The sequence below is a fragment of the Setaria viridis genome, chromosome 8, assembly GCF_005286985.2.
Source record: "Setaria viridis chromosome 8, Setaria_viridis_v4.0, whole genome shotgun sequence".
Classification (NCBI taxonomy): domain Eukaryota; kingdom Viridiplantae; phylum Streptophyta; class Magnoliopsida; order Poales; family Poaceae; genus Setaria; species Setaria viridis.
Genome location: NC_048270.2, coordinates 28,502,881 through 28,516,769, shown reverse-complemented (window position 1 = coordinate 28,516,769; position 13,889 = coordinate 28,502,881). Strand labels below are relative to the sequence as shown.

General features: G+C 39.9%; 1 protein-coding gene across 1 annotated transcript; it reads left to right on the top strand.

Moving 5' to 3' along the window:
- The first annotated feature begins 6,646 nt into the window (after positions 1 to 6,646).
- Positions 6,647 to 10,215, top strand: LOC140220272 (uncharacterized). The gene is made up of 5 exons (XM_072290290.1): positions 6,647 to 9,114; positions 9,203 to 9,335; positions 9,423 to 9,734; positions 9,851 to 9,950; positions 10,052 to 10,215. The coding sequence occupies exons 1-5, from the start codon at positions 6,647 to 6,649 to the stop codon at positions 10,213 to 10,215; spliced, it is 3,177 nt and encodes a 1,058-aa protein (XP_072146391.1).
- The last annotated feature ends 3,674 nt before the right edge of the window (positions 10,216 to 13,889 follow it).

Here is a 13,889-nt window from a genome sequence, read left to right as displayed (position 1 = left end):
TTTGTCATTCGGATAGGTGATTTTATCTGAACTTGGCTATTTGTGAATGTGGCAGAAAAACAAATTGGTAATATAAGTGTTGTGGTATAATATTGCAACTTCTAAGCTTGTGTGGCTGTGTGTAGAATAAGTCAGGACTTCTGAATATAATATTGCAATCATTAAAAAATAACCTTCACTTCCATCGCTAGCTAAGCCTTTTTTTCTAAATTCATCATAGAAATATGTGTGGTGTTGTATTTTCTAGAACTTTTATTGAATTAATAATTTATTTATTTTGCAGGATCATAGAAGCATGTCAATAAACATAGGTGAAGATTGAGAATTGAAAAGAAGTGTGTGTCTGCTTGCACAAAGCTTTGTAAATAGAATTAGAATGCAACATGTATGTTTTAAGGGAATATGTAATATCTAGATGTATGGGGATGATTAATTTTGTTGCTGACTCTATTGCTCTAATATTAAATGAATACATTTCATGTACTTTTTCATCCGTAATATGGTGTCCAAAGTAAATATGGTTACGCATGTATTATATTAGAAAATAGTTCTAGAAACTATATAAGCATTGAGAAAGAAAAATACAAAGAGCGCATCAACTTTGCTTAATTTAAAACGTATGTATAAGACGTAGATATGTAATTCACCGTCTCTGCAAAGCGTTTCATGTCTTCTATGAGATACGCTTAACACTGCCTTTAGAAAACGTCTCATGTCGGGTAGACACGCTTGTCACTGTCTCTAGAAAGCGTCTCTTATCTTGTAGACACGTTTGACAAAACGTGTTTACAATTCTTGACACGGTCCATGAGGAGACGCTCCAAACACGCTTTAGTGAAGCGTATCTATAATTCACTAAAGAGGTGTATCTAACCTAAAAATAAAACGTATCTAGAGGGAGGTGTTTCTTGTTGTGCCGGTGAGGTGGAAGACGCACAGGCCTGTACCGGGGTCGTGGTGGTACGGAGGGTGGCACATGGGGCTGGTGCTCTTGATGCCATGGTAGGTTGGCGAGGCGGCCGGGTCGAAGAAAGGGTGCATCTGCGGGGCCATCGGGGAGCATGGCTTCCACTGCAGCCATGTTAGGCTCCTAGTGGCGCTAAGCTTGAGGATGAGCTCTTGTTTCCCGTTGCCAGTGGCAACTTGGACAACGGCGCCGGGACGGCGAATCGGGACAGGATGGCCGCCGAGGTGCTGGTGCTGCGCTGCAAGTACTGGAAGCCGTCACTGCCCCGGCGAACGTAACAGTGTGGTCGGGGCCCTCGAGGATGGCGACCAGCTCGAGGTTGAAACCGCCCGAGCTGTCGTTGAGCTCTCTTGTGTGGTCGGCGGTGGCGGGCGAGATCGAGAGGTGGTGCATGAGTAGTGCAGTGATGATGGCAAGACCGGTTGTGAGCTTCATTTCCATGGCGACGGTGATGTCGAAACGTCAGTGGCAAGTGGACACGGTTGGATCGGAGAAGGTACATATACAGAGAGAGAATTTGGGTGGTTGGATTTCTGTCTCGGAGATAAATGGTTCATTCGGACGCCTGCACCATGCGAAGTAGCCAGATGAGGATACGCAAATATTTATTTCAGTCTATAAATACAGCTTGGGCTAACATTGGACATTCACATATTTATTTTTAGAGTATTTTTTTATCAAATATGAGATATGGAATCCAGGTCTGGAGGTGTCAAAACTTTTCATATACAAGAGGGATGCGAAAGAAATAAGTTAGATGTGGGAAGATACTATTGTATTTATTAGATCAATAAATAAGGCACTCGCGGCTCCTGGTGGAAATAGTTTTCTAGCACCAAAAATATATTTATAAATCATGATGCTTAGACCTAATTGTTGTTGGTAATCTTACTTATTATTACTAATTGGAGTCTCCTTTTGAATACTTCATGTGAAGCCACATAGGATCTTAGATGGACACTCTATAAAAATAGAGAAATCCTACAAATTTTTAAAAAACAAAATATCTACCCATCAATTGGTAGACTCAAATAATCCTAGCCATTGTATCTATTATGTAATCTAAAAAATTACCCACCTATACCATTATGAAAATAGCATAAAGTAACCCTCTAAATCTATATCTAAATTCCCCACCTATGCTATTATATAAAATAAATTAAAGTAACCCCTATTATTCATCAAAATTATACATTTATGCCATTATAAACGATACTTAAAATAACCCCCTAAATTTACAACTAAATTGCCCACTACTAATACTTAAAAATAACTTAAAGTCACCCTTTTGCATTTATATTACCCTCATATATCATTATTAAAAATAACATGAGGTAACCCTACATTTGAATCCAAAATACCTTAATTAAAAAATATATAATTTTAAATCATCTATTTCTAACACTATTGGTACATGATATAATAATTAAGGTATATATACGTATGATGTGTGTCACCATTTTCAAAGATATAGAGGTAGTGATGATAATATAGATTTTTATGTTAAAATTATAGCTCAACCTTAGGATCCATTAAGCTAATTCAAGTGCATACGTGCGATGCAAAGTGAAAAGTTAAATATTATAAATGTGGATAAAAATATTATAGATTATTTACTAACTAAAATTGAGAGGTAGCTCAAGGTAATAGTTCTGTATTAATGTGGCCTCAATTTTTTCCATTATAAATTCCGCATTAGTTCTCACGAGACACGCTAGGAAAAAATACAATCCTAAAAATTCTCAAAAAATAAGAAACATCAAACATCAGTCCTGTAAACTATAATAATTATAGCCATTAGTCTGTTATATTTTCTAAAAAGTTACCCACCACAACCATTATGAAAATTTTTCTAAAATAAACCCTAAACCTATAATCTAAATTACCGAGCTCTGCCATTATATAATCTAAATCTAAAGTAGCCTCATTCATCAAATTTACTCCTACATATCATTAGAAAGCATAGATTAAAATGCCACTCTAAATTACCATGCATGTCGTTATTAAAAATAACCTAAATTAAACACCTAAATCTTAATCTAAGTATCTTCATGTGTATCATACACAAATATCAAAAATAAACTAATATATGATTCTAAATTACCTATTTATGTCACTGTTAATATAGAAACACTAAGTTAAGGTATATACGCATAATGAGTGTCACCATTTAGACTATTTATACATGTATGTGAGGAAGTGATGGAAAATACTAATTTTATGGAGGTGCGTTGCAAAATTAATAAAGTGTGAATGTGGATAAAAAAGTGTACAGAGTAATTACTAATTAAAAATCAATCACAACTAGAAAAAAATAATTAAGTACACACCTATATGAGCATTATGTTGAAGTATTGAAAAAATAAGAGAGAAGTAGGTAAATAATTTCGATTATTAGCTAGAAGTTTAATTTCAAAATAATTTTCAAATATAATAGTTTTTAAAAACATTAGCTCATGAGGGAGCACGGGTTCATGGACTAGTGTTTACTAATGCGATAGATTATCTGGCCTCAGGTTTTAGTGCTAATTGATAAACCTAGAACCCTAGGGTGTAGGGATCCGTTAGATCATTATGCCTAAGGTTAGTGCTAAGTGAACAATTGGTTATTGTATAACCCAAACTAGATAAAATTTTACCTTTCTTAGTCCAAACTAGCACTAATTAATTTCAATCAAAATTCACGTTAATATTGATGCAAAATGGAGGAGGGGAATAGAATAAATTGTGATAAACAAAGACTTAAGAGCTAAAATTTTCCCAAAACGTAGAGATATACAATGAATTCCCCGAACCCCAGGTGAAGATTGGGTGGCATCACTTACATTTTTCATTATGATGTACCCTCGGGTCTTCTGTTGCTGCCATGATGATGCATTGTTAGGCAGTTGTGGCATGCACCGCCCACCGCAGCTCCATCGTCGCCACTAGCCCTCTCATGTGCACAAGAAAAGCGGAGGATAAGGGGAACTGATGAAGATTTTGTGTGAAGAAGTCCAATATTGGCATATTGTTAGATGCAGGATGGTTTGATTGAACGGATGACAGCGAGGTGGAGATGAAGTTGTCTAAGGGGCTAAAAATAGGCCATGATGTCGAAGTGGGCTGAGCTGAGGTCATCTCAGCTCGTCGGGTCTGTTTGGTTTCTTTGCTCACATAAGCTAGCTGAGCAAGAATGCCTAACCTATCTAAAAAAAAGAATTGCCTAACCTTGACTAGCAAAGGTAGACAATCAAACAAAGGGCTATGCGTTTGGTTCTCAGGTTGCTAGCTTCTTCCCCATTAAAATATCAATGCGCTGGAAGCTGGAGACATGCAAGTCTCACATAAAATAATGCTGCACCATGTACAAGCCATGCGGGAGCTCCCATGCTGCGCGTTGCAACTTTTTCCGTGTCAGGCGCTCGCCTTGCCAGTCTAGGAGAGCGAAATTGACTCGCCTGGCTCAACAAGGAAATCCTTAATTTCTCAAGTGAAGTAGCTTGCCAAACAAAGTAAAATTTGAGAGCCAATACCAAACAGATATCCTTACCTGGCGAGGTGAGGTTAGGCAAGGCAAAGGATCCAAACGAACCCGATCATTGTTTAATACACTACAAGAGATGGCACTTCTACTGAGGGTTGGATTTGAATGGCCGTGGCACAATTATTATTTTTATACCAAAATTTGTATTGGGAGTATGTACTTGCTCGGGGAGGCTATGTAAGTATCGTGCACCATCAGCCATTAGAAAATCATGGTCGTCAAAAATATCATTTATGGTAATGTAAGGCTTTTCCATTATATTTCCATAGCACAAGTTCCAATAAAAGGGCAGAAAAGTACTAACCTATTAGTGAGAGAAATATGTGCTCTGAAATGAACATCTAATAATGAAGCAAACTGTCACCTCAATTCAATTTCGTGTTGAAACATTTTTAAGCATGTTATAAGGACTTAGGGGGTGTTTGGATACCAGGTGCTAAACTTTAGCACGTGTCACATTGGATGTTCAGATGCTAATTAAGAGGACTAAACATGAGCTAATTATAAAACTAATTGCAGAACCCCTGGGTTAATTTGCGAGACGAATCTATTAAGGCTAATTAATCCATCATTACACTACACCAAACTGGATTTGCCTTGGCGGCTAAGATTTTACTTGGCGGTCAAAATTGAGCCGCCAAGGAATATAACTTTTCCTTGGCAGTCGAAGAGAACCGCCAAGAGAATGTAATTTCTTGGCTGTTATTATAAACCGCCAAGGAAAACCTGGGTTTCCTTGGCTGTTTCCAAAAGCCGCCAAGCAAAAGATGAATTAACTTGGCTATTTTGATGAACCACCAAGAAAAAGATGGATTTTCTTGGCTGTTTGCACCAACTGCCAAGAAATTATGGATTCCCTGCCCTCCCGCCCAATAGCACAAAAAATTCACCTCACGCGCGAACCACCAAAAATTCACCCCCACGCGCGTATATGCATCTAGATAAGGCCGGAACCCTATCTTCGTGCCCTCCCCATCCCCGCCTACACTCCCGCCGCCCTCCCACCCAGAATCCCGCCGCCCCCCTCCTGACCCGCCGTCCTCCCCCCCTAGAATCCCGCCGCCCTCCTCCCGACCTGCCCCCCTCCCCACCTTGCCGCCCCCCTCTCGACCCGCCCCCCTCCCCACCCTCGCGCCGCCGACCACAGTCCCGCCGCCGCCGCTCCCTCGCCTCCCTCCTGCCGCCGCCCACAGTTCCGCCGCCGCCCCCTCCCCTACCTCCCGGCGCCGCCCCCTCCCTTCCCTCCCGCCGCCGGCCATACTCCCGCTGCCGCCGCCCCTCCCTCTCGCCGCCGCCACCCCATCCCTAACGCGCCAGTGCTGTGGACGCCGCAGCCGCCCCCTCCCTCCCTCCTGCTGCCACCGCCCCATCCCTAACACGTTAGTGCTGTGGATGCCGCTGCCGCCCCCCTCCCTCACACCTCAGTGCTTGGTACGTAACCTTCTTCATTTTTTTGAATTATTTGTGACCATCTTGCTCCCTGCAACTTGAGAAAAAAAATGAATGGCAGATTATTTGTGACCATCTTGTTTATCTTGTTTTCTGTGACTATTATTTGTTCACATGAGATAGATTCTTGATTGATTTCTGTTGATAGAGGCTGGATTAGTTTTTTATTCCCAAAATAGGTTTGGATCCTCGTGTAGCTGGGTAAGGAAAATGGAGAACTAGAGATGTTTAAATCTGATTTCCTCGCTCATAATTTTTTCAAGGTACCTGCGTGTGAGAAGCCAATCATATGTTCGCTCTGTCGTGCATCAACACTAACTGGATTGAGGAGAGGAACAAGTGACAGTACACTGTACACTAGGGTCCTTGCTGATTAGATTCGAGTACAATTGAAGAAGGCACTGCTTCCCTCTCCGACGAAATGCAGATCTTTCCGATTGAATAGCAGTAAGTATCAGTTGACTAATGCATTTTGATTGTATAGCAGTAATATTTTAGACATTGGCTAGAATGCACAGCTGCATATGCAATCCTTAATTTGGCAGAAAAGAATCTTACTGCTATTATAATTTTTTTAGTTGGTATGTGACAAATTATTTCTATTTGCCTATTTGTTCTGTGACTATGATTTGTGTTAGATTGTTGTGACATTGAAACATATTTTATTTTTAAAATAGAACAAGAATAATGCAGACCATGAATAGATGTATAGTGGTTGGTCTCGTGGGCAGCCTCCTTCTCATGAGTGGATTGAAAACACAAACAACTTTCTAGACCGCGCATTCTCTATGTTGAGTCTTGTTGAAAATGATACCATTAAGTGTCCGTGTGCCTTGTGTCGAAACTATGCTAGGCATAAAAGGTTTGATGTAGAGATGCACTTGTGTAAACATGGGTTTAGGGATGACTACAAAATATGTACATCACATGGAGAGAGTCATGTTGAAGTTGGAAGTGATGAGAGTTCTGAGGAAGCTGATCGCATGGATGATATGTTAGTTGACCTAGGTGTTAACCGTGAACCTACAAGTGACGATGAGCTCACACCCTCAGCCCGGGCCTTTTATAGGATGGTTGCTAGTGCTGATCAACTGGTCCATGAGAACACAACACACTCATCTCTTTCTGCCGTGGCACGTTTACTAGCTTTGAAATCACAGTTTTATATGTCAATTGCACACTTTGAAGCAAACTTAGAGCTAATCAATGAACTGCTGCCTCCAGAATCTAAGGTTCCCAAGGACTTTTACCAGTCAAAGAAATTATTGGAGGGTCTAGGTATGTTATATGTAAGAATTGATGTCTGCTATAACAACTGCATGCTTTACTACAAGGACAATAAAAATAAAGACAAGTGTGATGTTTGTGGTACCTCACACTATGAGGAAGGCCAAAGTAGAGTCCCACGTAAAGTCTTGCGGTACCTTCCCATCACAGATAGACTACAAAGATTGTATGCACATGAAAGGACAGCAAAGCTGATGCAGTCTCAGAAGCAGTCCAGATCTGGTAAGATGTTGCACCCATGTGATGGGGAAGCATGGAAACAGTTTGACAAAGACTTCCTAGATTTTGGTAGGGACCCTAGGAATGTGCTCCTTGCTGTGGCAACAGATGGTTTTACACCCTTCAGTATAAATGCAGCTCCCTATTCATGCTGGCCAGTTTTTGTTACTCCATTAAATCTTCCTCCTAGTACAATCATGAAATCAGAGCACATATTCCTTGCCCTTGTAGTGCCGGGTCCTGAACATCCTGGAAAGAAACTAAGTAAATTGATGCAACCTTTAGTCAATGAACTGTTGAGCTTGTGGGGTGGTGTTAAAACTCAGGATGCTTCAATCAAGAAGAACTTTAACATGCATGTAGCCTATCTATGGTCGATCCATGATTTTCCTGCTTATGGTAACTTTTCTGGATGGAGAACTCATGGTAGGCTTGCATGCCCAGTTTGCTTGTGTGATAGTAAAGCATTCCGACTACATAATGGTCGCAAAGCATGCTGGTTTGATTGTCATAGGCGCTTCTTACCTACAAACCATGAATTCAGATCTCAAGCTAATGCATTTAGAAAGGACATAGTGGTGTATGATGAGCCTCCAAGACATTTGTCAGGGGAGGAAGTCCTAGCCCAAATTAACATATCGGTGGCTGATACAGATAACTTTGGTATATTGCACAATTGGACACATCTTAGTTGTTTTTGGCAACTTCCATACTTTCATAAATTGCTGCTACGGCACAACATTGATGTGATGCATAATGAGAAAAACATGGCTGAAGCTATATGGAATACATGCTTTGATGTACCTGAGAAGACTAAAGATAATGCTAAGGCTCGGAGAGATTTAGCTCAAATTTGCAACCGTCCCTCACTACATTTAAAGTTAAAGCCAAATGGAAAATGGGACAAGCCTAGGTCCCCATTTTTCATTGATAAGAATTTCAAGCCAATAATCCTTAAGTGGTTTCAAGAACTCAAGTTTCCTGATGGCTATGCAGCTAACATTAGAAGAGGTGTGAACTTGACTTCAAGGAAGATCTTTGGGCTAAAAAGCCAAAATTATCACATTTTCATGGAACGCTTACTTCCTGTTGCATTCCGTGGTTTCTTTCCAGAAAATATATGGATGTGTTTGGCAGAGCTTAGCTTTTTCTATAGGCAGTTGTGTGCCAAAGAGCTGAACCATGACACCATATGCTCACTGGAATACGAAGTTGTTGTTCTTATTTGCAAATTAGAGAAGATATTTCCTCCAGGTTTCTTCAATCCTATGCAACATCTGATTGTTCATCTTCCTTATGAGGCTAGACTAGGAGGTCCTGTCCAAGCCCGTTGGAACTATCCATTTGAGAGGAAAATCCAACAGCTTAGGAAAAAGGTACGGAATAGGGCTCATGTTGAGGGTTGCATCGTTGAGGCTGAATTAGTTGAGGAAGCCACAAATCACCTATCTCTTTATTTTAAGCCCACTATCCGATCAGTTAGAAACAAAATTCCTAGATATGATGATGGTACTGGTACCTTTGAAAGTTCATGCAACCTTCAAATCTTTCAATACCCTGGCCGATGCATTAGCCCTCGGGGTGTTCGTGCACTCTCAACAGAAGAGTATGAGGCTGCTTTCCTATATGTTTTGACAAACATGCCGGAGATGGACGAACACTTCAAGTAATATACATTTTTTGCCTCCAAACTATAATCTATTTTCTGTAAATATTATTAGTGGCTGTATTTTAACTTACTTTGCTCTTCCTAGTAAATTTGAGAAGGAACAATGGAAGAGCAGAAATAGACCAACACCTGAACAGCTCAGGGATTTGAGGTTAAATGGGTGGAAGGCTAGCCGAGGGAAGCGTAGGCCTAATTTCTTTGATTGGTTCAAAGAAGAAGTAATCCAACTAAAACCTTTCATATTAAGTACTGTAAGATTTTGTTTCTAACTAAAACTAACATATTAAACTATCACTAATTTGCAGTGCATGCAGACAGCTGGCATTGATACTGCATTATGTCATCTTTCTTATGGTTTTCGTAAAAGAGTAACAAGCTATGGGTGCTATGATGTGAATGGGTACAAATTCCGTTCAAAGGAACATGAGAGAACTAAATCAGGATTAGCTACAGTTAATAGTGGTGTTTGTGTTTCCTGTGTAGATGATGACAATAATGAGATGGAGTACTATGGTGTTATTAAGGACATCATAAAAATAAAATGGGAAGGGAGTTTGCAACTAGAGATGGTTTTGCTTGATTGTGATTGGTCTGATCCAACACCAAATGGAATTGGCGTACTGAAAAGTTGGGTCTGATGGAAATTAAGCATGCTGCTAGGCTTTCTGTTTTTGAACCATTTGTTATGGCAAGTCAAGTTAAACAAGTGTATTATTTACCTTATGCCTGTAAGAGTAGAGCAGATCTACAAGAGTGGTGGGTCACATATCTGGTTACTCCACGTGGCTATGTTCCCCAGATGACAATAGTGATGAATCAAACCCTCCCACTGGGTTAGTACAAGAAGTGTCATTTTTTCAAGAGGAGGGATTGGAAGGCACATTTGTCATTGATTTGGATATTGAGCTAGATAATGTAACTCCTGTTGTTTCAGATGAGATAACTGATCCTAAGGATTTGGAATTTTTGTCAAAATTGAATATTGAAGGTGATGGTGAAGAAGCACTTGATGATACATACAAAGAAGATGAAGATGATCAAGATGAAGATCATGATGAGCTGCCTGAACATCCAGCTTATGATCCAAATGATTATTGAACATTTTTAGTTTACTTTCTTGTTGTAACTACCATTGTATGCCTTTAACAACTTGTGTACCTTTTGGAACTGAACTTGATTTGTGCTGATGCATCCTTTGTATGTGTTGCTGCATAATACATGTTATGTGCATAAAGTGTCCTTTACATGTGTTGTTCAATATTCCTAAAAATATATCCTTACTGCATGAGATAGTATATGTACTTACTGTTTTGCTCATGATAATTCAGGAGATGCACTTCCTTCGTCACAAAAAGCTTACGAGCAGGAAGGGTGCAGCAAGGGGTGGGAGCAATCAAACAGGTTTTAGTGATGGTGGTATTCAGTCCAACAGAAGTAAGGGAAATCAAGGTGTCCAGTCCAACAAAAGCAAGGGAGCTCATGCTGGGAGTTCTGAGAGGAGCAATGCTAATGCTGTTAACTCCACAGTGGCTGCTGAAGGTGGTGGTAACTCCACAATGGTTGGAGCTGATTGTGAACACTCTGAGAGGAACAGTGCTAATGGTGCTAGCCATGGTGTCAACACTCAACTGAATGCTGCTAGCGATGGTGTCAACTCTCAACTAAATGGTGCTAGCGATGGTGTCAACTTTCAACTAAATGGTTCCAATCGAGTCCTTGGGGGTGCTCCAAAAAAAGGGAGGGCAAAGATGTCTCGGACAGAATTGAAAATGGCCCCACGCAGTGGGAGGGTGGAGCTTGCACCTAAAGGTCATCGGTAAGTGCAAATGAGCTCATTTATGTGTAGTACCATAGTCTTGTCATTCTGCTACTAATTGGAGTCATGAATATGTACAATTGACATATGAATTTCTTTGTAACAGTCAATTCAGATATGTTGCTTATAACCCTAAAGGCCTCAAGTATCCCTCACAAGTGGGAGCTATTCTGAAACGGGAGTACCCAGGCATTGTCAAGGTATATGATGAGCAGGGCAATGTTGTTAAACAACACCCAGCATTGTCATGGAATGATTATTATTGGAAAAAGAATAGAGATGGAATTTCTTATGCCAGAAGAGTAAAGCAGGAGTCTTTGGGTTAGTAATCTAACTTCTAATTATTTAACACTGAGATAGTATCATTTGTTTGTTCCCTGTTTTGGTTATGGTTCTAAGTAACACTGAGATATTCGAAGTACCATGATCTTAGAGTTATTTGGTTGGATAGTATCATTTGTTTGTTCCCTGTTTTGGGTAACACTGAGATATTCTAAGTACAATGATATGTGAAAATATCTTAGCTGCAGGTTTGGAAATCTGAAAACTGCAATCCTGGAATTGTAGGCTGCTTATGTAAAGCCTCTATGTGATCTTGCTTGGCCTCCTAGATGACACGTGTGTTTTGGTGTTCTTGAGCTAGAGCTTGCACTAATCTAGGGGCTGATCCAGGCCCGGTGCTAACCTGTTAGGATTTCCAGTGCAAAGTCTATTACATGATCCTTGTAAATTACTCTGCCACCATTTTATACTTTGGTTACATCAAATTCCAAAATCTATTGCTGTAAAATGAAAACGTAACTTTGCTGCCTGTTCTTCCTCCTCCTGTCTCTGTCAATTGTGTATTTTTTCTGCCCTTGTAGTTCATTTATAATTTCCTGTCTATCTTAAATTAGCATCTGCATAGCGCAACACTGCCACTGATGCCTTCAACCCTGTCCCTACGGATTATATACTTTTGCTGTGTCTTAGCTTGTTTACAGTTTTCAGTCTATCTTAAATTTAGCAGTTTAGCACCAGCCTAGCATGCCTCTATCTCAGCTGACAGAATATTTTAGCACCAGCTTAAATATCCTAGTTGCAGGCTTACTGGTTTTGCATTTTCAATCAGATGACAGGCTATTCAAACAAAAGCTATCCTACAACATAATCTGACTGTCTTACTTTGTTCTACATATGCAGAAATTGTTTACAGTTCATCCGCGACATAGGGTTACTGCTGACAACATTTTAGAAGCATATCTAGTTAGAAGAGTAAGCAATATGGTGTACCAACTCCGTCTCGAGGCTGTCAAGATGTACTTTCATCTAAGGGATGAGACATGTGATGATACACGAGCACGCACCATTGGGCCTGTTCGCTTCAGCTTATTCAGCCGGCTTATCAACCACCAAACAGTATTTTCCTCTCACAACAAATCAGCCGTTTCAGCTTTTCAGCCGGCTTATAAGCTGAAGCGAACAGGGCCATTGAACTTACAGAAGAACAGTACCTAACTTGTCGGTTGGAGTGGTGCAGTAAATCAGCTTGGGCATGGTTCTGCTAATACTGGACTAGTGATGACTACAAGAGAAAGAGAAAGATAGCCCAAGATTGTTGCATGTGTTCTGAAGATAATGCTCAAAATAGAGGAGGTTCAAGGAATTTCTCGGAGACACAACAACTCTTGGTATAAGAATTCCTTGTCTTGCCTAATTAAACCATTGGCCTCTAAAAAGTTTTCCCTTGCATAATTTGATGTTTCTATTCTTGTAGGAACATACTTTCGGTTCTGAGAAGAGTGGCATATTAAATACATATGCTGTAATGAAATCTGGATTCAAAACTATAAACAGCACTGGAAGGGCTGCTCCCATCCCCAGCCAGAAAGCGCAAAAATGCTTGGTATGCTTTGCATTATTTACTTGATTGTCTCCAATGTAAATGTCCATGTCAGTAGCAACTAATCATATAATGCTTATTTGATTATGTGCACATGGGCATTGTTAGAGTATATACTCAATCCAACAACATGAAATTCAAAATCTGCTTATTTGACATGTGTAATGATTTTTTGCTTATTTTAGGATGACTACAGACAGCTAGTGTCAGATGAAAATTCACAAGAGTTGGATGGAAAGGCGCTGCACATTGTAGGAAATGGGATGAAGCATGGGCGTGTTCCAATAGGCGATGGTGCTGTGGACAAGGCAATTGTTCTAATACATGGTAAATCAGTAGGTTTTAATCCAATCAATCCTACTGATTATGATAGGGTGATCAAAGAAAATGAGCAGCTGAAAGAGACTAATGGGATACTTTTAGAAGAAAACAGTGTTAATCGTGCGTTGATCATGGTAATATTTCTTTCATTACTTCTATCAAATAACATGTTCTGATTTGGGTTATACCCCTATGCATGCATCTGAATGTAATACTCCTTTACCTTTTTAATTATAGGCAATGTATTCTGATTTTGGAAGAGAACCACCTTCAGAGCTATTGCGACGTCTACAAAGTATTGATGCGCGTCGTCAACAGGTTACAATTTTTCATGCATGAATGCTTGCACAATTTATGTTTTGTATCTGAAGGACATTTCATCTAGAGAATTAATATTGTTTGGTGCCGGAATGCCAATTTGAGTTGCAGCAGTGAAAAGGTGGCTTCTTGCTGATTAGAAATGGCAACCTTAGATTTAAGTTCATGGTAAGGAAGGCAAGATCAGTTTGACTTGTTTGATATGTTTTTTTTTGCACTTCCCCAATAGTGGAGCCATCACCTATCAATTTCTTGCCTCTCTACAACTACTTATTAGAACATAACTTGGTAAATTGAAAAGCATTTGCCTGTGACAGATCACCATGCTCCTGTGATCCAATATAGCTTAATCCAGCAAGATATCTGATGTTGCTTTCACCATCCTCAACTGTCGTGTTAGCAAAAAGCTTTTTTGCTGTTGAACACTTGTCTCTG